The 27,529-nt window shown below is 47.6% G+C and overlaps 1 protein-coding gene across 6 annotated transcripts in view; it reads right to left on the bottom strand.

The window, feature by feature from the left end:
* Positions 1 to 2,497: 2,497 nt before the first annotated feature.
* Positions 2,498 to 27,529, bottom strand: part of CAMKK2 (calcium/calmodulin dependent protein kinase kinase 2) — a 64,904-nt gene continuing 39,872 nt past the window's right edge. Inside the window, exons 8-17 of one of the 6 annotated variants that reach the window (XM_027853567.1) lie at positions 23,294 to 23,315; positions 23,073 to 23,161; positions 21,366 to 21,565; positions 20,411 to 20,464; positions 18,170 to 18,243; positions 17,628 to 17,715; positions 16,106 to 16,234; positions 11,637 to 11,737; positions 6,837 to 6,879; positions 2,498 to 2,804 (exon numbers count right to left, since the gene is read on the bottom strand). In XM_027853567.1, the coding sequence (XP_027709368.1) occupies positions 2,628 to 2,804; positions 6,837 to 6,879; positions 11,637 to 11,737; positions 16,106 to 16,234; positions 17,628 to 17,715; positions 18,170 to 18,243; positions 20,411 to 20,464; positions 21,366 to 21,565; positions 23,073 to 23,161; positions 23,294 to 23,315 (977 nt within the window). In that variant the 3' untranslated portion in view covers positions 2,498 to 2,627. The remainder of the gene's footprint in view (positions 2,805 to 6,836; positions 6,880 to 11,636; positions 11,738 to 16,105; positions 16,235 to 17,627; positions 17,716 to 18,169; positions 18,244 to 20,410; positions 20,465 to 21,365; positions 21,566 to 23,072; positions 23,162 to 23,293; positions 23,316 to 27,529) is intronic. The other 5 variants (XM_027853568.1, XM_027853569.1, XM_027853570.1 and 2 more) reach the window with 5 other exon arrangements.

Raw genomic sequence — 27,529 nt, 5'->3', positions numbered from 1 at the left:
GCAGAGTGATGAAAACAGGCTCTGGGATCACTGATTTAGGAGCTGGAAAGGGGCCTTGCCCCCCCAATTTTACACATGAGGGAACTGAGGTCCAGAAAAGTGATGGCCCAAGGTTATTACATAAGCCATACAGGACGGAACCAGGATTTGAACCTAGGTCCATCTTCTCTGTCCCCCTTCAAAGCAGGGGAAAGAAAGACTGAGTACCCTTTTCTTCTATGCTTGCATTCACTCAATTGCTGTTTGGACTTTTAAAAAACCCAACGGTTCTCAGTAATCACTCCATCTTCCTTAATAACTGTGCTTAATTTTTTTTTATAAGGACTTGAACTCCAAAGAGTTTGTGCCAAAGGAAGGTTGTGACCCTTGAGTGCCTCCCACCTATAGTGTCCATGAAAACCCCTTAGTGTGGGGTTGACCTAGACAGAGTGATGACTCTGGGTCTGAATCCTGCCCCTGCCAACTTACCATCTGTGTGACCTCCAGCCTCAGTTTCCTCATCTGTAAAATAAGGGAGAGGGAGTTGAACTGGATGACCTCTCAGGTCCCTTTTAGCTCCAAATCCCTGATCTTTGGCTGACCTGCAGCACAGACATCAGAAACTGCAGTGAGGCCCAGGTGCCTGAAACTGTGCAAGCCACAGCACTGCCCGATGCAGTGATGTAAACAAGAGGGAGATTCGATACAGTGTCTATGTACTGCTTGGCCATCTCACACACACTGGAACTAGGAATAAGGTTAACAGTCATCACTTCCAAAAGGTGCTTATCATGAGCTAACGACTTACCAACCACAAAAGGTGGGTCTCAGATTTGTGCAGGGATTTGTCATCAATTTTAAAATGTGCTGGAGGAGGAAGTATTCTGTGGTCAAGGACAATCAGGAAACAGAGTTAATGCTCGGATGTCAGAGTGGCAGACAGTCTGACTCAGCCCTTGACTTTCCTGACCTCGTCTCTGGACATCCAGAAAGTCTGCCTAAGCAATACTCAAGGGAAAAGGGATGGAGCCCAAACCCCATGAGAGTGAGGAGGTGAGGGCACCAGACCTAGCCTGTCTTGGTGGCTACTGAGCCATTCAGACTAGAGGGAAAAGTATCCCCAAGAAAGTGGCCTCAGGCACCTGGACGACTCCTCTGGATCAAACTTTCAAATGTATAAGAAAGGTGTGCTTTGAAGCCAAGAAACAAAGGTGGAACCTTGCTAATTCCCCTTCCGTTGGGGCTTCAAATGGGACCAACTTGTCTCTGGCGGGAAGCAGATTCCAAGCTAAAAAAGAATGCATAGTCATGTTCTTGGTGAGTAGAGACAAAGGAAATTATCCCAATTTCCTGCCACCAGGAAGAACATCTCAATGTGACAGCTGAGACCTGTCTCAACCGTCACCTGGGGACTGTTCCAAGTACGAACAATCTCCTCCAGAAGTAGACCACAAGTGACCCCGTGGCTTCCTGTGGAGGTTTCACAGCAGGGTTTGCAATTTGCATGACTGCTGAGATCAAACTTCCTACACAGCCCCACCAGAAGTGAGCTGTAGTAACTCACCAGCTATATAGCTAGCTAGTATAGAAGGTGGAAACAAGACACAAGCAGCCTCCTGGGTATACGAGCGAAGATGCTGGAGAGGGAGACACTGTCCCAGCAGTTTGAAAGCCCTCATCCCCTGTCGGAAGCTCTAAAGAGAGCACTTTTTTGAAAACCACTAAGCTGATGTCTAGATAATTTTTGAACTCTAAATTCTAACCTATTCAAATAATTAAAAATCTTAAGCCATGTAATGTACATGGAAGTGCTGGATTTCACCCTGAATTTTTAAAGTTAACAGTATATAAACCTAGTAGCTCAGTAACCTATTTCAGAAATGCACTCTCACTGCTGCCCTTTGAAAACTGACTAAAAGCAACAGATTGAGCCCCCACCCCACCCCTGGGGGACCACGCCCCCCAGCCCTGCTGCTGCCGCTCTCCCTGTCCCTCCCCCCTCCCCCCACTAAGCCACTCACGCAGAACTTGGAGCCCTTTCAGAGATTTGTTTTTCCTGACTAAGGTATGCATATGTCCAAAAGTTTTGGGGGGTTCCCCCCCAAAAAATAAGGAATATCCTTCACCAGTGAAGGAGGGAGGCGAAGGCAAACAAAAGTCCTTGGGATGAATGAGACTCGTCTGGGCTACCCAGAAGCCCGGTGCCCTCTGGGGAGGAGGTGAGTCAAGACCGGGAGGTGGTAACGTTTCCCGGGTGGTGGCGTCCCCGGGGCCCTCCGCCAGCTTTGCGAAAGCATCGCAGTTGCCACGACTTGAAATATTTGGCATGAACACTTTTTCTCCGAAGGAGTCGCCTCATCCACCCCCCTCCCCTCCAGTGTCAGGTTGGGGAGCCTGCAGCTCCTCTCCCTGGGCCCTCCTGCCAGCCCAAGGCCAACGTCCGCGTCACGGAGCAGATGCCATGCCTCCCCCCGCCCCCCACCCCTGAAAACGACAACGGAAAAGAAACAACCAGAGATGACGGGCAACGCTTTACACAAGTGGTCAGTTTCGGTAGGACATGCGGCTATGGAGACAGGATGTGTTGGCGGCCAGCACGGGGCCCCGTGGAGGCGAGCAGGCCGGACCGTGGACGTGCCCAGCCGGCGTTATTCAGGCTCCATCGCTGCCTCTCCCGGCGGAGGCAGCGGCCGGTGCCCGTTACCCACCGGGCGGTCCGGGGCCCGCGCTTCCACCAGGGCGGCAGTCTTCACCAGACCACCTCCTCCTCCCCGACTTGCGGCAGGTCGGTGTACCTGAGGCTGTCTTCGCTGCCTTGCTTCCTGCTTGAAACACAGAAAACCAGCGGTCAATGAGGTTTCCTCCTCCCGGCCCCGGCGCACCAGGGAAGCTGCCACTGGGGCCCACCCTGCCTGGACCCTGGAGGCAGCACGTTACGGACTGTTCCCATGCCCTCAGCTGGCCTGGAAACAGGCTTCCTCTCTTCTCTCCTGAAGTCCAGCAGAGGGCAAAGGACAGACTTGGTGGTTGGACTGAACGGAAATGACTCCTGATTGGGTGACGGGGATGGGAACAAAGAAACCATATGGAGAGGTATGGTGTTAAGAGCGCCGTATTGGGGTCCGAGCATCTGAGCTCAAAGCCTATCTCTGCCACTCATTATCAATTTGACCTTGGGTAAGTTACAAGGTTTGTTTCTGCCACAGCCCACCCTTCAGTCTCACCTCTCCAGCTGGATGACCAGTAGACATCTTAAACTCACCAAGTCCAAAACAGAACTCATTATCTTTCCCCCTAAAACCTCCCTCCCTCTTATCAGCCCTATAACTATACCGGGCAGCACCATCCTTCCAAAGTCGAAGGCTCACAACCTGAAAACCATTTTGGATTACTCATTATCCCTCACTTCCCATATCCAATCAGATGCCAAGGCTTGTCAATTCAGCCTCTGCCCCCTTCCTTCCTCTGACACGCCACCCCTCTGGTGCAGGCCCTCATCACTTCACACTTGGACTGTTGCTATACTGGGTCTCCGAGCCTCAAGTCTCCCCACACTCCAGTCTATCTCCATTCAGCCACTAAAGTGATTCTCCTAAAACATCACCCATCTCCTCAGTAAACTCCAGTGGTTCCCCATTGCCTTCAGGTTGTGGTTTTGGTTTGTCCTTCATTCTCGAACAGAACTATGACATCAGGAAGATGATGCCCTATTGCCTTCAGGAGCAAATACGAAATCTCCTTTTGGCATTTAAAGCCCTTCCTAACCTGGCCCCCTACTACCTTTCCAGTCTTTTTATACCTTACTCCCCAAACATATTCTTTGATCCGGTGGACTGTTCCATGGACTAGACACTCCATCTCTCGGCCCTGGGCATTTTCTCTGGCTGTCCCCCATGCCTGCAATGCTCTCCCTTCTCCACTCCAACTACTGACCTCCCTGGCTTCCTTTAAGACCCAACTAAAATCCCACCTCCTACAGGAAGCCTTCCCCAACTCCTCAAAATTCTAGTGCCTTCCCTCTGTTAATTATTTCCTATTTATCCTATGTATAGTTTCCTTTACACATATGTGTTTGCTTGTGGTCTCCCCATTAGATTGTAAGCTCCCTGAGGGCAGGGGCTATCTTCTGCCTCTTTTGTGTCCCCAGAGTTTAGCATGTACAGTTTCTGGCACATAGTAAAAGCTTAATAAATGTCTATTGATTTGAAATGACTGTGATCATAGAAACAGAGCTAAAAAGAACTTCAGAGTTCTGGTCCAACCTCCTGTTTTACAGATAGTGAAACTGAGTCCCAGAAAGGTTAACTGATGACCAAGTTCACACATAAGTGTCATAATAAGTGACAGAACTGAGAGGCAGTGTGCTATAGTGGATAATGCACTGGACTTGGAGTCAGAAAGACTTGAGTTCAAATGCTACCTCAGATACTTATTAGCCTTGTGACCTTGAGCCTCTTAACCTATGCCTCAGTTTTCCCATCTGTAAAATAAAAAAGTGGGACTTCATGGCATCTAACATCCCTTCCAGCTCTAAATCTATGTCTTGTGAACTAGGATTTGAATCTCGGTCCCCTAGTTCCAAATCTGGCACTCTTTCTGCTACTCACAAAAGGAAGGATTTGGACTGGGAAACCTCTGAGGTCCCTTCCTAAAGTGATGGTCCTCTGATTACTAGACCCTAAATGGAGCCCTCAGAAACACCTTGTATGCCTGAGAAGCAACACCCCCAACAAGACAAGGCAGGTTATTATGGTTCCGGAGATTAGAAAATGGCCTAGAATTGCAGAGGAGCATCGAACTTGAGAAAAGCTGGAAATAGCATCTTTCCTTCAATGGGAGGAAGGCACCCTCAGCCCTGGGCTCCAACCTCTCGGATTCTCATCACATCTCTTCTTGTTGTTCAGTTCATTCAATCATGTCTGATTCCACATGACCCCATAGACCTTGTCCAGGCAGTTTTCTTGACACTGAAGTGGTTTGCCATTTCCTTCTCCAGCTCATTTTACAGGTGAGGAAACTGAGGCAAACAGGGTTAAGTGACTTGCCCAGGGTCACACATATAAGTGTCTGAGGCCAAATTTGAACTCAGATCTTCCTGATTCTAGGCCTGGTGCTCTATGCACAGCACCATCTAGCTGCCCCAACATTTATTCTTCTTTGTGTTATACTCATTCCCATACCCTTTTTATCCATTAGATTGTAATGTGCAGGGCCAGCTCCTTGCCCTTAATAAATGCTTAATAAAAAAAGAATTGAGCTGAAGACACACACAAAGGCAAAGTTACTAATTCCAATAATATTCTAATTTCTGTAATTGTAGAAGATCTGGGAATAGCATGGGGTGGGGAAAATGCATTTTAGAGACTGACTGACATCACAGAGGTTAGAGCTGTAAATTCATTTAAGAGAACAGGCATCATTCTAGTCCAATGCCCTCATTTTACCAATGAGCAAACTGAGGCCCAGAGAAGGTAGGGGATATGCCCAGGGTCACATGGGTAATGAGTAGAAGAAGAACTAGGATTTGAACCCAGGCCCATGCTCTTTCCCACCCCACCACTTAGAAAAGGATGAGGCAAATAAGTTTTTCCCAGTATGTACCAAAATATATAGCAGCTCTTTTTTTGTGGTGACAGAGAACTGGAAACTGAGGGGATGCCCATCAACTGGAAATTGACTGAATAAGATATAGCAGAAGAATGCAATGGAATACTATTGTGTGGTAAGAAAAGACAAAAAGGGATGGTTTCAGAGAAGCCTGGGAAGACTTGCATGAACTGATGCAGAGTGAAGTGAGCAGAACCAGAACAATTCATACAATAACAACAAGAATGTAAAGACAAATGATTTTGAAAGACTTAAGAACTCTGAGCAACACAATGACCATCCCACCCAGGATTCTGAAGGTCTGATGATGTAATGTGCTACCCACCTCCTGACTGAGAGGTGAATGGACTCAGGATGCAGAGTCAGAGAAACATTTTTAGACACGGCCAATGCAGAAATTTGCTTTTCTTCACTATGAATATGTGTCATAAGGGTTTTTGTTTTTCAATTAGGGGAAGGGAGGTGGGAGAGAGAAAAATTGATGGTTGCTAATTGAAAAAAAAAACAGTTATTTTCCCCAAAATGCTCTCAGGAGCCCCATTTCCCATTGCAGTAAATCCCTCCACGTGGTCCTTTTTTAAAATGACCTTCAGAGAGTTGAGTAGTAAAATATTAGCCTAAGGGGCTGGGGAGTGGGAAGGGAAGAAAATCCTACAGACCGAAGCGCCTACCACCAACCAGATGTAATAGCAGCCGCAGGAACTCCCTGCAGGAGTTGTTCCCTCTCCACTACCCCTCTTTCTCTGGGGTCTTCTCTCCTGGCAGCGGCCAAATTGCATGTCAATCCCCATGCACAGTGCTGGGTGATGCCAGGCCCCTTAGCCTCAGGAGGGTATCTCAGATGGCTGAATGCCCTCCCCTCCAGTTCCATGCAGCAGCAGGTCCCAGGACTACATGCACTGAGCCCAGGGTGGCCCCAGCCCCTCAGTCGCCTTTTTGAGAGGGCACTTGGTGCCCTCCGAAGCACCCTCATACCCAGTGCCAAGAGGATCCTTGCCGGGATACTCCCTCCCACTTCCTAGCCCCTGACTTCCTTCTCCATCAACACTCCTTAGCTGGGGGTCCTGGATCAGTGCCTCAACTGCCTAGCTGCCCAAGTACTCTGAGTGTGGAGGGAACCCCCTGCCCCCCAGATCCAAGGGCCCACGTGCTCAGCAGCCATCCCCGTGCCCCGAGAGATGCACAGGCAGACAGAGGCCTAGGCGGGTGGGTGGGTGGGCAGGCAGGCAGGCAGGTAGAGCTGGCTTTACCTTGGACTCCAGGAAGGGCTCACATCCCCCTGTATGTTTTTTTCTGGAATTAGGGGAAGGGGAAGGAAAAGGGACATGAGAAGGGGCCCAGGAGAGTTTCAGAAGACCCTTCCCCAGCCCAAACACTCAGATCCCAGGTGAGAGGAGAGGCCTACTTTCTCCCCACTGTCATTTCCAGGTCCTTTTCTGGATGCTATGCCTTGGAACTTGCTCATCCCTTGAGGTTTGTTCAAAACAGATACATGACCTTCTCCAGATCCTGGTGGCCAAGATTCTTCCTCCTTCTCAAGAGTTTCCTCCCTAGCTCACTGTCTTCCTCTCTACCCTAACCTTGCCAGTATACTTGGAGACTTCAATATATTTGGTGCCATCCCCCTCCCTCAAATACCCAGGCTTCCCAACACCAATGACCTAATCTTTCCTTCACTGCCTGAGCTACACACAAGGATAGACATCTTCCTCAATCTGTTACCAGCCCCAAGAATTCTACCACTGACATTTCTCTGGTTTACCATAATCTACTATTCTCCCACCTCTCCTTGTGCCTCAATCATCCTCTTCATCTTCCCTTTTTTTTTTTAAATCCACACAGTGACCTCAAGTGCCACCATCATTTAGTGTTCTCCCAGGTCATCATCCCTGGTCTGGCTTCACTTCTTCTCTTCTCAATCATGACCCTTCTGTTCACCAGTTCAACTTAACCATCTTTTACTCTCAAATCCCCAGCGCCCCCTCTTTTCCTATTGCTGCTCATGCTTTGCGAAATTCCTTCCCTGCGCCACTCCCATCATCCACCTTCTCTGCTCCTATTCACTATATTAGGGAAAGGCACATAGCCAAACTGGGGGAAGAGGCTATCAATTTGTATTATTTGGGCCCTCAGCTGAGCCCTCAGCACTGCATGCCCCTAATGCTACCTGCAGTGCACTTTCCCTCCTCCTCTTCTTCCTTTTCCACTCAGAATTTGGATTCCCACTCCTGTGAGCCTAGGCTTTGATGGGTGGCCATTTACTCTTTCTGTCCAGGTCTCAGGCTCCCACCAGGTCAACACACTCCTCTCTGACCACCATTCCCCTACATATTCCCCTCTAGAATGTAGATTCCCTGAGAATAGAGACTAGATTTCGTGCTTATGTTTAGCAATGTCTTAGCGTAACATCTGAAACATAGTAAGACTTTAAAATGTTTTTTTTTTAATTCATCCATTCATTTATTCAATGCTCCCTACCTTAGCTACTCTAAACATGTTCTTTTTCCCCTTAAGGCTACTAAGTCATTCTGCCTCCAATTCTTTTCAGCACCTGCCTCATATTCCACTGAGAAAATTAAAGGCATCCATCAGGAGACCCCTATCCTTCCTACTTCTACCAAGTCCACTCGACATTACCCTTGATTCTCTTCTTTGCTTGAGTCTCAGAGGAAAACATGGTTCTCCTTGCCAAGGTCAACCACTCTACCCAGGCCCGGGATCCCATTGTTCCCATCCCTTCCGGAACCTGCCCCTTCAATTCTCTTCCCTCTGCTTAATTTTTAATCTCTTTATCCACTTGTCCCTTCCTCATCACCTCACATCCCTCTAATAGCATCTCTCATCATGTCCTCCTTCATGCTACTCCTTGAGTGTGCAGATGGTCTTTCTCTTTGTCAAGATCAACCTACTACATGTGCCCCTGAACCCATCCCTTACCATCTTCTCCAGCAGATTGGTCCCACAATCATCCCCGCTTTCCTTAATCTTCAATCTTTTCCTATCTGTTGGCCCCTTCCTTGCTGCTTATAAACATACCCATGCCTTCCTCATCCTTCAAAAAAAATCCCCCAGCTAGACTCCATCTGTATTTGGTACCTCCATTCTCTCTTCACTCATTTCTAAACCCTCTGTGGTCTGGCTTTAGACTTCATCATTTATGGGAAACTTCTCCCTAAAATTACACTGATCTCTTAATTGCCAAATCTAATGGCCTTTTCACCACCCTGATCTTTGACCTCTCTGCAGCCTGTGGCACCATCAATCACCATCTAGCTCCTTTGTACCCTAAAGGTTCTTTGGGGGTTCATGAACCACTCTCCAGATTCTCCTAATCCTGACCGCTCCTTTTCAGGCCTGTTTGTTGAATCATCATCCAAATCTTGTTCCCTAACTGTGAGTGTTCCCCAAGACTCAGTCTTGGGCGTTGCCTTCTCTTCTTGATGACCTCATTAGCTCCCATGGGTTCAATGACCACCTCTATGCAGATGACTCGCAGATGTATATATCCAACCAGGCCAGGTCTCACCATGTCACCTTCCCACACTCAATAAACTCCAGTGGGTCCCTATTACTTCGATGATAAAATATGATAAAACCCCTTCATTTTGCATTTAAAGTTCTGCATACCCCAGCCTTTCCCTCCCATTTCAGGCTTCTTACATATTACTCCTCCCCAAATTCTCTGACCTATCTGCTATTCTTCATGCTCTATTTCCCACCTCTATCTTTTTTTTATTTAATTTTTAAATTTTTAAAAAATTTAATAGTATTTTATTTTTTCCAATTACACGTAAAGACAATTTTCAACACTCACTTTTGGAAAGATTTTAAGTTCCAAATTTTTCTCCCTCCCCCCTCCCCAAGATGGCAGGCGATCTGATATACCATCTCCATCTCTTTGCCTAGGCTGTTCCCCTTGCATAGTACTCCTCACCTTCACCTCTGGTTTCCTTCAAGATGCAGTTTAAATGCCACTTTCTGCAGGAGTTTGCCTGGTTTCCCCAGCTGCTAATGCCTTCCTCTCTAAGGTTGCCTTGCACTTCTTCTTATGGATCTTGTACATGCCTATTTATACACACGCTGGCTCCCCCATGCCCTTTGAGGGCGGGGAATCCTTTGCATTTGTCATGGTGTCCCCAGCACTTAGGACAGCGCCAGGCACTTAACATCTCTTGACTGATTGGGTGGATATAGAGAAAGCCTCCGAGTCCTCCCAGAGAGGACCCCTGCCCAAACCTGACTCCAGGCATCCTGGCAGTGTGACCCTGGGCACGTCACCTCTCAGTGCCCTGGGCAACTCTCTACAAGTTACAGAGAAGGTCCAACCTGCACTGAGAGTGGAAATCCCTCACTAGGAGCTCCTCAAGCTGATGAAATAAAATAAATATTTTGTATTTGTTTATTAATAAACTTTAGTGAGTGCCCACTCTGTGCCAGGCACTGTGCTAAGCCCTGGGGATACAAATAAGAAAAGGAAAGACAGTCCCTGCCCTCAAGGACCTTAAAATCTAATGGGGGAAGACAGTACAGGAAAGGAAGCTGGCGGGGAGGGAAGGCATGATTAAGGAGTGGAATCTACAGAGTGAGACTGATGAGAAATGGAGAATTCACTGGGCTTCTGGGCTGTCTTTGGGAGGAGGCTTTAGGAGGAGTATAATGAGAATAAATTGTATCCCCCCCCCAGTAAAATGGAAGCTCCCTGAGGGCAGAGGCTGTCTTATTTTTTTCTTTGCATACCCAGAACCTAGTAGGGTGCCTGACACATAGTAGGTGTTTAATAAATTTTTGTTGACTGAATGAACAGGCTTCCAAGAGAGCCTACTGCTTCCCTGTCCTGGACTGAGGGGCCCCAGGGAGGTCCTTTCTTGGGAAAAGAAAATAATAGCTATCGTTTATATAGATTTGCAAAGCATTTTAAACATGTTATCTCACTCAGTCCTCCCAACAACCATGTAAGGTAGGTGCTATTTTTATCCCCATTTTACAGATGAGGAAACTGAGACAAACAGAAGTTAAGTGACTTTCCCAGGGTCACACATACTGGTGAGTATCTGAGGCAGGATTCAAACTCAGGTCCTCCGGACTCCAGGTCTAGCTCTCTGGACACTGTATGTACCACCTAGCTGCCTAGATTTCCTCCTATTCTATAGTATATGACTAAGTCTAAAATTCTACCATCTGAGATTCATTCTTTTGGTTCCTAAAGACTTCTTCTTTGTCAAGAGCACCGCCCCAAGAGAGGTTACACCCAGTCTTCAGCTAATGCCTTCTAGTGAGTATTAACTGAGAGCAAGGCCCCACAAGAATGGAATTTGGGCTGGAAGCCAAGAAAGGAATGGAGGAAGAAGGAGAAGGAGGAGGAGGGGCAGGTGGGATGGGATCAACTCCCTTCATTCACAATAAGGCCCAGGCTGGTCACTATTGGCTTCACCTACCAAGAAGTACCACAGGGTATTATGTATGACAGAGGAGTATTTGTGGGACCATAGATTTGGAGTGAAGAGGGTCCTTAGTGGCCACTGAGTCCAACCTTCTTGCTCTACATATGAGGAAACTGAGGCAAGAAAGTTTAAATGACTTAAATACAGTTAAAAATGTACAATTTGAACCCAGGTCTTTCTGACTCCCAACACTCTACACACTACACCACACTGCTTTGCATTCCTACCTCCTCCCCCAAAGTTTAATGGGGCTTCTACATGTCATCTCATCGATAGTGAGGTACAAATACTTTCACCTCATTTCACAATGAAGGTCCATGTGACATACTCATGGTTGTGAGATAGATACTCCCATGGCCAGGGAGGACCTCTGCCCAAAGATGACAAATGAAGCCAGAGGCCTTCTACTTCAGGACTCCCAGGCCCCTATGAAGGCAGGAGAGAGGGAGGGAGGGAGGGAGAGAGAGAGAGAAAGAGAGACAGACAGACAGAGAGACAGAGAAAAGACAGAGAAAGAAACAGAAACAGAGAGGAGAGGAGAGGAGAGGAGTGAAGAGGAGACGAGAGGAGAGAAGAGAAGAGAAGAGAAGACAGGAGAAGGGCACTCACGTGAGCAGGTTTCCAGGGGCAGACAAGGAACGTTCTTCCCGCCGGCTACCCTCGAAAGGGTTCCCAAAAGATCGTTTACGGATCATGGTCTTCACAAGGATCTGGAGAGCAAGAGAAGAGCGTGTTAATGACCACTCAGGCACCAAGGGCAGCCTTCTCCTTTCACCCTCGATCCCCTGGCCCCCTGGGGGCTCCCCACCATGTCAGCAGTCATTCTAACTCCCAGGGATCCAACCAGATCAGAGCCTGTAAGGCAGGAGACCCTGCTCCTGTCTGGGAGGGATCCAACCAGAGACCCAGCAGAAGGCACTCAGTTACCAAGACCCACCAACCCTTCTTGGAAAATGCCCTTCATTTCCAGCACAGTGTTTGGCAAATTGTAGGTGCTTAATAAATGCTTGTTGATTGATCTCTTCCTTTATAGGAATAACTACTGCCTCTCCTCCTAGACCTGGTTCTTACCCCTCTTACCTTGGCTGTTCCATAACAATGGCCTTGTAATTTAATCCCCCAATTCTATTCTCTCCTTGTGCTATAAGAGGCAGTGTGTATAGTAGAGAGAGAGTCCTGAACTTGTAGAAGACCTGGGTTCAAGTCTCAACTCAGACCCTTACTAGCTGTGTAACTCTGGGCAAGAAACAGCCTCTCTGGGTCCCAGTTTCCTCACCCATAATATGAGAAGTCTGGATTCAGTGACCTTTAAGGTCCCTTCCAGCTCTAAATCTAAATCTAAACCATCCTTCACAAGCCAGCAAACTGTGTCAAGGATCCATGATTTTGTCAATGGGGGGGGGGGACCTTCGCTGATGCAGATTTCGACCCTTTTACCCCTCAGGAGCTAGTTGCCACAAGTTACTATGGTAAAAAAAAAATTGCACAATTCATATAGACCTGGAACCTCCTCCTCATCCCCCTAAGAAGAATATATCTGAATTTTCAAGTTGAAAGTCTTCTACCTGAGTTTCCTCAAAACTAAGCATCCCCAGTTCTTCTAGCTGGGATCTATCACTTTGTTTTAGGATCCCTCCTCATTCTGGTCCTCCTCCCCTGGGATGTCCTCCAGTGTGAAAATGTCCATCTCCAAAGGCAGTGTCCTAATGAACTAGAATATTCTAGAGGAAGCCTGCCCAGCTCTGAGTCCAGCAGGACCATCACCTCCTTTCTTCTGGATTCCAGACCTATTAAAGCATCCGACAAGTGATTATCAGCTTTTTGAGCTGCTGTACTACACTATCAATTTACCTTGAACTTATGGTCCCTTATGAACTGCCAGTCGTCCTCTGTCCAGTACTGGTTCTGATTGTCTGGCCCTATGTGCAGGACGTTCTTCCCATTCAATGTGACCTTGTTAGTTTTGACTGCTAGGTCTAGCACATCAAAATCTTTTTGAGTCTGGAATCTGTCATCTCAAATACAGCTTTCCCTCTCGGCTCCATGCTACAATCTACACATCTGATTTTTTTTATTTAAATTTTTAAAATTTCAAATTTAACACTTTTTTAAAATTAAGAAAATTAAATATAAAAATTAACAACCTTAGACATCCCTGCATTCCCTTGGTGCCTTCTGTTTATTGGGAGCTCATTCAATGTTTGTTTTATGGATTAATCCTCTCTAGGTAGCCGAGGAGTCATAGACAAACTCAAGCCAGCTAAGATGGTGTTAGTTGTCCTGCAGGAGACCCTTCCCAGGCCTCTAGCTACTAATTTCTTCCCCTCTGTTATTTTCCACCCATTCTGCATATATCTGGTACGTGCCTATAGACTTTTTTCTTACCCATTAGAATATGAACTCCTTAAGAGCAAGGACTATGTTTTTGACTTTCTTTGTATGCTCAGAGCCAAGCATAGAGCCTGACACACAGTAAGCCAGTCCTTAAATGTCAGTTGACTGAATGCTTGCACATTGGAGGAGGACGGATGGTGGAGGCATATGGTCTCAGGACCAAGGACAGGGAACTGTCCAAATTGAGAGAGCTGAGGAGCAAGGGCTCCGCCCATTATATAGAGACCTGTGGGGGAGAGAATTTAAGACTTCTCTTGGAATTTCTACAAAGGGCAGGGCAGACTCAGTTCTCAGGAATCTTAGAATCTCAGAGTTGGAAGGGATCTTGGGGGTCATGTACTCCCAAGTAATACTTGAACAGGAATCTTCTCTGCAGCACTCCCAAGTGGTTTCCTAGCCTCTGGAAGAAGATCCCGCCTCTGCCTCAGACAATGACTAAGCGATTCTGCCCTGGGCAAGTCATTTCATTTCCCTTGGCCTTCATTTCTCTGACTATAAAATGAGCAAGCACTAGAATCCTATGAACCTCCAGTGAGGGGGAAAACCACTATTACATACCAATTTAAGGTTTACATAACATATCTCCTTTGATCCTCAGAGCAACCCTGAGAGTTTGGTGTTATTCTTATCCCCATTTTACAGATGAGGAAACTGAGGCAGGTAAAGGTTAAATGACTTGAGTCCAGAGTCCCACAGCCAGTAAGTGTCTGAGGAAGAATTTGAACTCAGGGCTTCCTGACTGTAAGACCAGTGCTCTAATCACTGCACCTCCATGTTCCCACTATCCCCTGGGGGAGTCCACTGCATGGTTTTGGTTTTGGTTTTTAACCAAACTGCTAGAAAAATTTTCCTGACATCAAACCTAAATGTGCATCTGTATAACCTTCCTCATTTGTTCCCAGTTCTACTCTCTGGGGTCAAGAAGGAAAATTTCTTCTTCTCCTTCCAAGTGGCAGCCCTTTCAGTACCTGAAGACTGAGGTCACAGTCCCCACTTCTCCCCCACTCAAAGCCGTCTTCTCCAGGCTAAATATCCCCAGTTCCCTCAAGTGATTTTCTTGTAGTACAGCCTCCCTGAGCGATCCCGTGGCATGTCCAGCTGGGCGGATGCCTTCTGGATGCTCATAAACATGTCCAAGGATCTTTGAGTGCTACTTAACTGCTCAGGAGTTGGGGAGCAGACCCCTTCAAAGGCTATCCCCCCTAGCCTCAGGTGCTGAGAGCTCAGGCCCAGCTGCTTTCCCCAGGGCAGTTCAGAGTCACAGGCTTCTCTTGATCGGGACCCAAAGACTCCATAGCCAATACCTCCCCTTCCCCAGGCTGGGGTTGTGCCCACAGCCGCAAACTGAAGAACCCCAAGGGATGGCCTGCAGGGGCCCAGAGTGAGCAGGCCCACACCACCGGGTGCAGGAAACACTGCCCAGGGGAGACAGAGAAGAGCGAAGAGGTGGTTAGGTTTGGAGTTGTGATTGACATGCAGAGACCCTAGAGAAAGAGCGGAGAAGGATGTTCATGAATTCCAGGCCCAGGAGATTCCAGGCTGGGGGGAGAATGAGAGAGATACAGAGTGAGTGTGTGAGGAGGCAAGGGGGGGCGGGGTCCGGCAGGTGCAGAGCTGAGCGAGTAAAGTCTAGGATTCATCCTCCTTCTGACAAGGGAAGTTACTCCAAGCTGCACATGGCAAACCTTAGGACGTCTACAGTGACCCCGTCGAGGCTGACGAGTCATCCTTATTACCTCACTGGGGACCCCACAAGTAAAGGTCAGGGATCTGACGGACAGATTGGCACGTTTCTGGCAACCCCACGGGAGGGAGCTGGGACAGAACCTGCTTATCCATATGGCGCTTTCTCCAACTAGCTGGGGAGCAAGCGCCTGTCCCTGGTGCTGGCTCACCATCCTGAGAAGGCAGGGCAGGAGGCCTGGGGGTCCCAAGCTCCTCCAGACCCCCCCTTCTGGGATAAGCCTCAGCTCCAGGGCATAAGGGCATAAAGCAGCCTGATAGCAACCTCCAGACTCAGGAGATTGACAGCTGTGTCTGCCAGAGCAGAGAGGGAGATTTGTCCAGGCTTTTTCAAGAGAGAGGGAATATGGTAGCTAAAGTGCCCACAGTGCTCCCTTGGAGCCAGGGAGATCTGGGTTGAAGTCCCTCTGATATGTCCTGGCTGTGTGACCCTATGCAAGTCATTTAACCAGGCAAGTCTAGAAGTTACAGAAAAGGTGCCAACCTGCACTGGTGAAAGGAGTTTCCTCGTTTGGGAGTTCCTTATATCAGTGAAATGGCAGATTCAGTCCCTATCTCTCTCTTGGAGAGTGAAAACCTATTCAGGGTCTTTGGCAAGCTTTATATTAGCCCACTCATTCCAATGAAGGCTATTTTGAGATTCAACTCTAAGTGGCCTGTGCTCCCTCAAAATCTCTCCAATTCAACAATCCGTCTTCTTCCCCCACCCCATCTTCAATTACTCTAAGCATGAAATTCAGAGTTTCCTGAAATTAGCGTCCCTGTTTCCAGTCTTACAGAAGGGGAAGTTGGGGAGTCAAGACAAAGGGTGGTCCCCTTGGGTCTTCATCAGCCGGGAAGCTAAGCCCCCCTGCTCCCTGCTCCCAGATGCCTCTCGAAGGCAATCCTGCCTTCCTCTCTCTGCCTCCGTCTCTGCACTCAGTGGGCTCTGCCCGCCTTACCACAGTCGCCAGGCTGGGGATGTGTTTGATGGAGTTCTCCACCTCCTCTTCCGTCACCTCCACCAAGGTGCAGTTCTCATCCTCTGTTGGCAGCAGCTCGGCCCCGTGCCTTGTGACCCAGGGGTGTAGCTTCAATGAATAACAGGAGGGGTGAGGGGCGGGACGCACCTCAGGGAGGATGGAAAGCAACAATGACCTGCCAGCTGGACAGAAGGAGCATGCAGGGAGAAGGCCAAAGAGGGGAGAGCCCCCCAGGCAGACATGCAGGCAGGTGGGCCAGCCAGGCAGATGGATGGTGGCAGGAAGCAGGGGGCGGAGAGAGAATCAGAAGGAAATATGGAAGGGAGGGGAGAGAGGACCATAATATCACAGACACCTCGGGCTTATCTCCATATCCATTTGGAAAAAACAACTTTAAATCTTGCTAAGGCTGACACCACATGAGAATTATTACTGCCTCCGGTCCTGCTTCCAGCCTATAATTCTTAAGCCTGCCCCCTCCCTGCCCCACCTCTATTATTTAGGATCCAGGACACCTTGGGGAAGTCACTGGCCTTCTCTGAGCCTCAGTTTCCGCATTTGCACAATAAGAAGGTTAGATTCTGAAGTCCCTTTGAACTCTAGATTGATGAGCTCATGATGATTCCATGAATGGTCTCCCCATTTCACAGAAGGGCACAAACAAGGCTCAGGGAAGACAGTAACTGGGCCCAAGGGGCTAGCTGGCAGCAAAGCTGGAAAGAGAGATCCCAGGAGTCCTGAACCTCCCTGTCCAGACTGCCTTTCCACAACAAACCACATTTCAGTTTCATTCCACCCCCTTCAAATACAATTCAGGACCCCAAAGTGGCTTCCACATGCTGGCTAGGGATAAGGCCCTTTCCCTGCCCAGATTTCCTGGCCAGGAGACTCAAGGTTACCCAGACAAAGGCCCCGGCTCCTCCCTAGGCCACAGGGCTGTGTTTGGGAGCTCCAGCAGGGACAGATGAAGCTGCTGTGAAGACACAGCCCAGAGCATCCTGGGAAGCTGCCCCATTGTATAGGAGGGAGACAAGGAGGCCTCAGCCGATAAAGGGCCCAGGTCAGCTCAACACCTCCGAGCAGAGCCATGGATGCTCTCCCTTCCTGACCTTGGGAAGATGGGCGGGATGGACCCAACTGAACAGCCACGGCGTTTCCAGCTGAGGGTCAGGGGAGAGGGCAGCAGACTGCCAGGTCTTGGATGGGGACAGGCATGTGGTTGAGAGGTGGGACCAGGAGGGGCCATCGACAATCTCATGGTGACTCAGGATGGTCTGAAGGTGGCATAATGTGGTAGGATAAGAGGGGACACAGGTCAGCTCCAGCGACTGATGCCAGCATGGAGCCGAGGCTGGAGCGGAGGAAGCAGAGGCTTGTGCCCCAGGGGAGGTCAGCCAAACAGGTCGAAGCACACAGGACAGAGACTAAGCCACACGATGTGCCTGTGGCCCTGGCCCATACCCTCCCCAGCAGCCCCCGTGTCTGTCCCAGCTGGCGGTACCTTGATCTCTGGGACAATGATCCTGGACTCGGGATTCTTATCCAACATTCGCACAATCAGGTCCTTCAGATCATCAGCAATATCGGGCCTGGGATGGAGAAGACAGTCAACCAAGCAATCAACAAGCATTTATTAAGCACCTACTGTGTGCTAGGCATTGTGCTAGGCACTAGAGATATCAGTACAATGATTGAAATGGTCCCTGCCCTCAAGAAGCTTACATTCCAATGGGGAGACAAGCACACGTGTAAAAATATACAGTATAACTACAAAGAGATTAAATGCAAGGTGGGTGGTGGGGAGGGCATCAGCACTTGGGAAACTAGGAAAGGCTTTAAATAGAAGGTGGTACCTGAACTACATCTTAAAGGGAGGGGCTCTGTTAGTCCAGGCAAGGAGAGAGGGCATGCCAAGCATGGGGGATAGCCTATGGAAAGGCATGGAGGCGGGAAATGGCGGCATTCAGGGCCAGAACTAGAATGGTGAATAAAGAAAAGGGGATAAATATCAGTTATGTTGCTGAGGTTTTGGAGGGTACTTACTGGTCTGGGAACTCCAGGGCCTGGCTTTTGATCTTACTATGCAAAGACAAGATCCGTTCATCCATAAATGGGCACTGGAGAAAAGAGTCAATGAAGGAAGAATCAGTTGGCCCCAATGATATGCTGAAGTCAACTCATACGGACTCCAGAGAGACGACTGTTAAATTTTCAGTGCAAGCATTTGCACCTTGGAAATTGGCTCCAGAGAGCCAGTTGTTAAATTTTCAGTGTGATCATGTGTACCTTGGAAATTGGCAAATCATGGCTTGATTTATTGTCATATTAATTATCTAGACTCAAGAAAGTGATGGAAAAAAAATGTTAGTAATGCAGATTAAATTTTAAAATGTGTTATGTGTACATTTTCCCTCCCAGAGAGCTGGTTGTTAAACATTTACCAGCACACCCTCGGCTGGCTCCCATCCATTTCTCTGGGAATATTCATGAAAAGACCCCTCTATGTCAAAGATACCATCCTTTCACCACTGAGTTTGGGTGGCTAGGATTATTCCTTGTGTCGTAGATGGGGAAACTGAGGTAGGTCCAGGGCAGGAGAGAAAAGATCTGCCCCCAAATCTTGGGAAAAACTGAAGACATCAGTGGCTAAAGGCTACATATCAGTGCTGGTCCCATTGTGACTTTGCCATATGACTTCTGAGTATCCTGTTTTCCCCATTTCACCAAAAGAAGGCCCTTCTCTTCTTCCCCTCTCCCCCAACCACATGAAAAAGAGACGACGTTGACTCTCATGGTGCCTAACTCTCATATGCCTAGGATTTGTCTGAGCCCAGACCGATCATTTCAGCTCTATGGGGAGCTCTTCTCTTCACTGATGCGCTCATCCTAGAGTTGTCTGGGGCACAGAGATTCAGTACTTCGTCAAGGGTCACACAGCTAGTATGTGTCGGAGGCAGGATTTGAACCCAGTTTGAGGCCAGCTCTCCAGCCCTTATACCAGGCTGTCCCTCATGCTCATTATTAATGATAACTGACTCATTCAACAGACATTAATTGAGCACCTGTTCCGCATAGGGCCTGGTGCCAGAAGCCATGGGGCCACAAGGATGAATAAGCCAGAGTCTCCTGGCCTCCCAGAGAACAGGACCTTGTAGTGACAGCCATAGATGTTGGTTTGAAAATGGTCAGTTTCTTTTCTTTTTTTTCTTTTTTAAGGCAATTGGGGTTAAGTGACTTGCCCAGGGTCACACAGCTAGTAAGTGTTAAGTGTCTGAGGCCAGATTTGAGCTCAGGTCCTCCTGACTCCAGGGCCGGTGCTCTATCCACTGTGCCACGTGGCGCCTGGAGTCAGGAGGACCTGAGTTCAAATCCAGCCTCAGAAACATAACACTCACTAGCTGTGTGACTCTCAAATACCTCACACACACACACACAAAAATGCCAGTTTGCACAGGGATTTCTATCTGGTGACTGCATTAAAAAGGTCTTCCCAGCCCTCTCCCTGCCAAGGGTCCCATCCAGAGAGTACCACTATCCCCAAACTACCATCCTTCCCCAGGAATCAGCTGCCCTCACAGGGCCAGAGACTCAAACTTCCCTGGACAGGGGGTCAAGGACACGAATGGAAAAAGGCATCCTTCTGCATCCTTGGATCTAGATAGAGAAATCTGAAAATGGCAACCCACGCCAACCATACCAAGAATAACGGTAATAACAATAACGATGATGATAATGTTACTTGCTAGCATTTACAGCTTTACAGCTGGCCAAGCGCTTCACAAATATGATCTCATTTTGTCCTCACAACAGTTCTGGGAGGCAGCCCATTTTACAGATGAGGACACTGAGTCAGCCAGGTTACTTGCCTGGCCCAGAGCTACATAGCTTGTAAGTTACATAAGCTGCATGGGGACTCATCCAGTCTTCCTGACCGCAGGTCCAGCACTAGGCACTGTGGCGCCCCCTGGAAGCCTATAAGGGAGTCAATACCATTTTTGTCCAGTTGGGTCACAGACTCAACCTGATGAAAAAATGCTAAATTTTGAGTCGGAAGACCTGGGTTCAAATTCTAGCTCTTCCACTTACTACCTTGTAGCCCTGGGCAAGGTCACATCATGTCCCTGGGCCTCAGTTTCCCCATCTGTAAAATGAGGGGGTTGAATTCAATGGCTTCTGAGGTCCTTCGCCAGCTTGATGATGCTTGGTGACTGGAGGGGCATCGCCCCTCTCCCTCCCATGACAGATTAGGTAAGAGGTGGGGGAAGAATGTCACCAGTGAGTTACCTGGCCGAAGACAAAGCAGTAGAGGGTCACTCCCATGGCCCACACATCCAGAGCCTGAAAAGAGAAGAAGATACCCCAGCAGGAGGGGTGGGGATAATGACAACAGCAGCAGAAACATCTGGCATTTTTTTTTAAAAGGCAATCAGGGTTAAGTGACTTGCCCAAGGTCCCACAGCTAGTATGTGTCTAAGGTCAGATTTGAACTCAAGAACATGAGGCTTCCTGACTCCAGGCTCAGCACTCTGTGCACTATGGTGCCCCCTTGCTGCCCCAACATCTGACATTCTTAAAAGACTTTAAAGTTTGCAAAGTAATTTGTAATAGAAATAGTTTCCTCTTAGCCTCGAAACAATGGGGAGGGACATTGCAGGTATTAATATTCCTCCTTTTACAGATGAAGAAACGGGCTCAGAGGTAACTTGACTTGGCCAAGGTCACACAGCAAGTAAGTGTCAAAGGAAGGATTTGAACTCAGGTCTTCCTGCCTCCAAGCCCAAACTCTGTCCACGCCCTGAATCTCCTGGGTCTGACAGGTGACCTTTAGCCTTGTCCTGTCTAGAAGCAAGCCTCCATGCTGTTTCCCAACCATCTGCACCCCATGCCACCTGCACTGTAGGCACTATCCTCATCTGGCCCCTGAAACCCCCTAACCTTGGACTCTGCTCCTGAGTCACCTGGCTCTTCTGCTCTCCGTGGCACCTGCCAGCCACCTCTACACCAAGACGCCACCTGGCTCTCCCCTTTTCTAGCGTCCCCCTTTCATATGTTGTCTTGCCCTGCCAGAACGTAAGCTCCTCAAGGTTAGGGATCATCTTGCTTGGTTGTATGTGTATCCCTGGCACTAAGCACACAGTAAGTGCTTAATCAATGCCTTTTCCGTCTAAACTTTTTACAATCACTCCCCCATGTAGCAGGACAAAGGGAACTTCGATTGCCACCTACCCACCCATCCTACCTTCCCAGAGAAGATCTTCCGGGTCTCAGACAGTGTTTCAGGCGCCATGAAGGCCGGTGTGCCCACGGTGTTGGTGAGGAGGGCGTCGGTGCCCTTGAATTCATTGCTCACCCCAAAGTCCGCGATCTTGATGTGTCCATCCTCTCCAACCAGGAGGTTGGAAGGCTTGATGTCTCGGTGGATGATCTTCTGGTAGTGCACTGGAGGGAGGGGGGCTCACGTCAGACCCAGGATAACACCAAAAAAGCTCACCCACTCCCAGAACTGACTCTAGCAACCCTAGAGCACCAGTGGTACAGCCCCATTCTACAGATAAGGAAACTGGGAAGTCAAGGGGAGGCCCAAAGTCACCCAGCCGGCTGATGGTAGCCTGGGCTCAAACCCAGGTCTCCTGAGACCAACACACATGCTTTTTCCACCTTCTAGAATGGGAAAAATATGTCAGGGAAGACTCCAAACCCCCTCAGGGATTGTAAGCCAGTGCCCTGCAGAAAGCCCAGGCTCTCTGCTTTCCTCCCGTTCCCCTCCACCTCCCCACCTCCAACCCTGCTCTCAAGAGAGGGGGAGACCATCTCCGAGGGAGCTTCCTTCCGCCTTCAAAATAAGGAAGAGTAATATTTGTTCCTGCTAAAGACCAAAGGCCCATTGTGGGGAGCAAAACTTCACAAATTATCCTTCAGTGCCCAAAAGTAAGTATTAGTTGAAGTCATGTCTTATGATATTGCTTTCACTGACCCTGACACCCAGATAAGAGAGGCAAGACCTAGGAAATCCAAGCATGTTCTCATGAGGCAACTAGGTGGTGCACTGGGCCTGAGTCAGAAAGGCCTGAGTTCAAATCCAACCTCATGACACTTGCTAGCTGCGTGACCCTGTCCAAGTCACTTAACAGCTGTCTGCCTCAGTTTCCTCAACTGTAAAATGGGGATAAAAATAGCACCTCCTTCCCTCCCATAGGTATTGTGAGGATCAAATGATGGATCTGTAAAGTAGTGCCTACCACACAGTAGGCACTTATTAATAAATGCTTCTTTCCTTCCTTCTTTCTATCTGTAAAAGGCCTTGATTCAAGGAACAATTTGTTAATTAAATACCAAGAGTTGTGGCTTGTTGGTTTGAAAAGTAAACAAAGGATAATCCATATTATATCTAATTGTTCTTCTCTAAAAAGTGGCCATCTTTCAATCCTTTGAACTTTAAGCCAACTATGATGACCTCAGTGTTATTTGGGAGATATCCTGACTTTTATTCACCGAAGATTTGTCTTTGATTTCTGACCATGATGGGCAGCTAGGTGTTTCAGTGGATAGAGCACCTGGCCTTGAGTCAGGAAGACCTGAGTTCAAATCTGGCCTCAGATACTTACCAGATGGGTGACCCTGGGCAAGTCACTTAACTCTGTTTGCCTCAGTTTCCTCATCTGTATAATGAGCTGGAGAAGGAAATGGCAAACCTCTCCAGTATCTTTGCCAAGAAAACCCCAAAAGGGCTCACGGATAGTCAGACATGACTGAACAACAAAATCTGACCATCATCGTAATCTGTAATTGTAAAATGATGTGACGGTCATTGCAGAGTCTGAGGCAGTTTATGACTGTATCTTAGAGAATGTACTCCTCCCCTCGCCCCACAGGGAAATTCAGGGAAATTGCCTCCACCTCCCTGAAAACCCTACTCTCCTCCCAGACTTGTTGAAAACTGGCTCACAGTATTCAATGCCTTTGATCAGATCTTGGAAGTAGAATCGGGCCTGGTCCTCAGTCAGTGGCTTGACTGTTGGCACTTCCATTACAGGCCTGAACATTCATTGGAAAAAAAAAAATCTAATTAGGTCAATGTAATGGTTCCCCTCCCCCAGCCTCTGGGCTCTCCGCCCTCAGCTCGGCCCCCTGGGAAACACGGTGGAGCTCTTGGCCTGGAATACTCACCCCTGATTGACCAGTTCAAACACTGCAAGGAAAGAGAGGTGACAAATTGGGAGCTGGTCATTCTACAATCCAGTCTTGTCCTCCCCTCCCCTTCCCAACTCCCCCCTCCCATGGCCAACTAGAGTTCACTTTATTTACCAGAATTTTCCCAAAAAGTATCCTTTAAGTTTATATACCCAGTAGGGGATGGGAAAGCAAAAGGGGAGGGAGCTGAATTCCTCAGAAACAGAGTTCAAATGCCTGCAGCCTCCCAGCACCCTCGGCATTCTCAGAAAAGGAAACAGATATTAAAACCCACGTTTCCATAGCACTTGGAGGTTCAGCAAACCAACAGCCCTTGTAGGTGGGTAGCGCATGTGTTATCTGCCCCATTCTACAGATGAGCAAACTGAGGGCTCAGACATAAAGGAATTTGTCCATAACTTAAGTCCTCATCTGTAAAATGAGCTGGCGAACAAGTTGTGGTATATGACTGCACTATGAGAAATGATTTCAGAAAAACCTGGAAAGACTTATATAAACTGATGCAGAGTGAAGTGAGCAGAACCAGAAGAACACTGAACGCAGCAGCAGCAACATTGTATGATGGACGGCTGTGAATGTCTTAGCTATTCTCAGCAATACAATGATCCAAGACAGTTCTGCTATCCACCTCCAAAGAACTGATGGTGTATGAATGCCACGTCGAACACAGTGACAGCAACGTTGTATGATAGATAGCTGTGAATGATTACTGTCTCAAAGAGGGGGGTGGTAAGGGAGGAAGAGAAAATATGGAACTCAAAAAAAATTTTTAAATGAATGTTAAAAACTGTCTTTACATGTAACTGGAGGAAATTTTTAAAAACAGTATTTTTAAAATGAGCTGGAGAAGGAAATGGCAAACTCCTCCAGTATCTCTGCCAAGAAAATCCCAAAAACGGGTCACGAAGAGTCGGACATACCTAAAACAACTCGGCAACAACTGCAGAAATGCCCATCGCATGGCATCGCTAGCATCAGAAAGAGAACTCAAACCCAGGTCTCCTGACTCCAACCAAGTCTGACAACCCCCTGTCCCCACAGCGGGCTGCGTCAGTATGCCACAGCACAGGGTACACTCCCCAAGCCTTAAATTCAAAACTGATGTGTGGCAGGCCAATACAAGTTAAGACAAAGCAGCTGCGGCTACAATCGAGGGCACGACATTGATGTATTTTGGAAAAGACTTCAGAGAAGAAGGCAAGAGGAGAACTCAACCAGCTGTCCGAGCCCCTGACAGATCACAGATCACGGAGACCGGATCTGGCCCGAATTTCTCATGGTTATTTTAGTCTTTATGGCTGAGGGTTGGTTCATAAAACCCACCAGGGTACAACTCCCTCTCAGCTTGTAAGCATCTAGGTCCTCACTCCACCCAAACACCGGAAACCAGCCAGGAGCGAGTGGGTTGATATGGTTGTATAAAACCAGCCCATTTCTGGCCCAAATTGCTCAATAATTCTAGAGGTTTCAGATGGGGAGGAAAGGGGCCCAGAGACGTTATGGTGATCAAGCCTGTGGAGCCCCCAAAAAGCTGAGATAGCCAATGGGGGAATGTAGAAACAATGGGTTTGGAATCAGGAACCAGGGTCCACAACTTGGTGCAGCCAGGTGGCTAAGTAGATAGAGCTCGGGGCTTGGAGTCTGGAAGACTCATCTTCCTGAGTTCAAATCCAGTCTCAGACACTCCCTAGCTGTGTGACCCTGGGCAAGTCACTTAACCCTGTTTGACTCAGCTTCCTCAAAATGGGTTGGAGAAGGAAATAGCAAACTTACAAAGAAAATCCTACACGGGGTCACGAAGAGTCTGACGTGATTAAAACAGCTAAACAGCACAACAAAGCTCGTTCTCCCTGTGGCCTCAGACACAGTTTGGGTATCAGCATCTTTCTCTCTAAAACCAAGCATTGGAGAGGATGATCTCGGAGGTCCCTTGCAGCTCTAACCTCCTTCCTTGCCTTCTCATTTCCTTCTACCAAACCCAAACGGTCCCGCAGAGACGTCGAGATTTTGTTCTGGTCATAGCCAAGAGGCGACTGTAGGGCTCAGCTTCTTAACCCGGGGTCTGTGACCTTGTTTGGATTCTATTTTAATATAATTCATTTCCTTCGCAACCCATCTATTTTATTTTATGCATTTAGAACCATTGTGGCAGCTAGGTGGCACCATGGAGCACAGAACGCTGGGCCGAGAGTCAGGGAGACCAGAGTTCAAGTCCAACTTCAGATACTTACTAGCTGTGTGATCCTGGACTAGTCATTTCACCTATATTGACTCAGTCTCTTCATCTGTAAAATGGAAATAATAATAACACCTGGCTCCCAGAGGTTGTTGTAAGGATCAAATAAGATACTAATTATTAAGTGCCTGCACATAGTAAACACTGTACAAATGTTCTGTTGTTCAGTCATTTTTCAGTCACATCAGATTCTTCGTGACCTCATTTGGGGTTTTCTTGGTAAAGACACTGGAGTGGTTTCCTTCTCCAGCCCATTTTCCAGATGAGGAAACTGAGGCAAACAGAGTTAAGCGACTTGCCCAGGGTCACACAGCTAGTAAGTATCTAAAGCCAGACTTGAACTCAGGAAGATGAGTCTTCCTGCCTCCAGGCCCAGCACTCTACCCATTGTGCCACCTAGCTGCCCCCTAAATAAATGTTAGCTATTACTAACAATAATAATAATAATAACATCTACCTCCCAGGGTCATTGTGAGGACCAAAAGAGATAAGTTATAAAACGCTTAGCACAGTGCCTGGCATGTAGGAAGCTCTATGTAAATGTTAGCGATTATTCTTCTGAGAAAAGGTCCCTAAGCTTCACCAGACTGTCCGAGGGGTCCAGGACATAATATAAGCATAAGGATTGCCCTACTCTCGGGCAATGAGACAGATGTATAAATTAAAGTTTTTTTCCAGGTCTAATAGTCTATAATTTTATTTAATAAACATACCAAGCACAATACCCCCAAGGAAGTAACTGGCCAAAAGAGAAGACCTCCGTGTAATAACAAAACCTGGAAGTGAAACATGTGCACGGCATTTGGGTACAGGAAGAGAATGGAGCATCGCTGCCCCATTGGGAAGGATGAGTGGAGAATACAGAGAAACATGGGAGGTCTTGTAGGAACTGATGCAGAGTGAGGAAAGTAGAATCCAAAAAACAATCCATACAAGAAACAAGATGGTATAAATAGAACCATCATGGTTAGGCATTCAAAACTCCGGTCAAATGCGATGGACAATATTCATATTAAACCATCAGAGTTACGGTTATTATAATTCTGACATCAGTTATCAGACACATCCTTCTTTTCTGTTAATGGATAATACACACAAGTGGAAAGTGACGTGTATTATGGAACTCAGTTATGTCATCATTAGGCAGTTTGGGTCAACTCTTGGGAGCAAGGGGGATGTATACACCACATGGCGTAGTAGACAGGGAACTGGACTTACAGTCAGGAAGTCCTGGGTTCAAATCTCTCCTCCTACACTTAACTAGCTATGATACCCTCATTTTCATTTTCTTCATCAGTAAAATCAGTACAGCTAGGTCCTGATTAGGGTGAATAACATATCTCCTGAAGTGGTCACATGTACTTGAATTCGAATTATTCAAAGTTATAATTATGTAAAATACGGTCATTCATTTCAGGCCAAAGGAAAACATGATGTGAATTTGAATAACGCAGTCACTTCAGGGAACTCATTCTTTGCACTAATCAGGATCTAGCTATAGAACAGATTTCTTCCACAGGATGTTTTTGGTTAGCAATAGCTCATATTTGTAGGTTTATAATTCTCTTTAGGATTTATGATTATAATTCAACATTTTTATCAATGAGCTAGATTAAGGGACAGATGGTATGCTCTTTGCAAATCAGGAGACTACAAGAAGCGGGGTAGAATAGCTAACACACTGGAAATGATAGAATTAGAATTAAAAAAAACCTTGAAAGGCAAGGATGATGAACCAAATAGAATAAAAGGTGAGGGAAGAAATGTGAAATCCAATACGTGGGTTGCCAAAATTTTAAAAAAAAATCAACTTTACAAATGCAAGATCAGGGAGAAATGGGGTTGGGTCATAGTTCCTATGTCTGTTAAGTGACTGATGTGAAAAAGAGCCAAGGGCCATAGTGGACTGAAAGCACCATGGGTCAATAACCTATCATGGCAGCAAGGAAGTCAATGGGTCTCAGGCTGCATGACTA

Source organism: Vombatus ursinus, unplaced genomic scaffold, assembly GCF_900497805.2.
Source record: "Vombatus ursinus unplaced genomic scaffold, bare-nosed wombat genome assembly UNPS02009994.1, whole genome shotgun sequence".
Classification (NCBI taxonomy): domain Eukaryota; kingdom Metazoa; phylum Chordata; class Mammalia; order Diprotodontia; family Vombatidae; genus Vombatus; species Vombatus ursinus.
The sequence above is the reverse complement of the archived record's forward strand: the minus strand, read 5'-3'. Positions and strand labels throughout refer to the sequence as shown.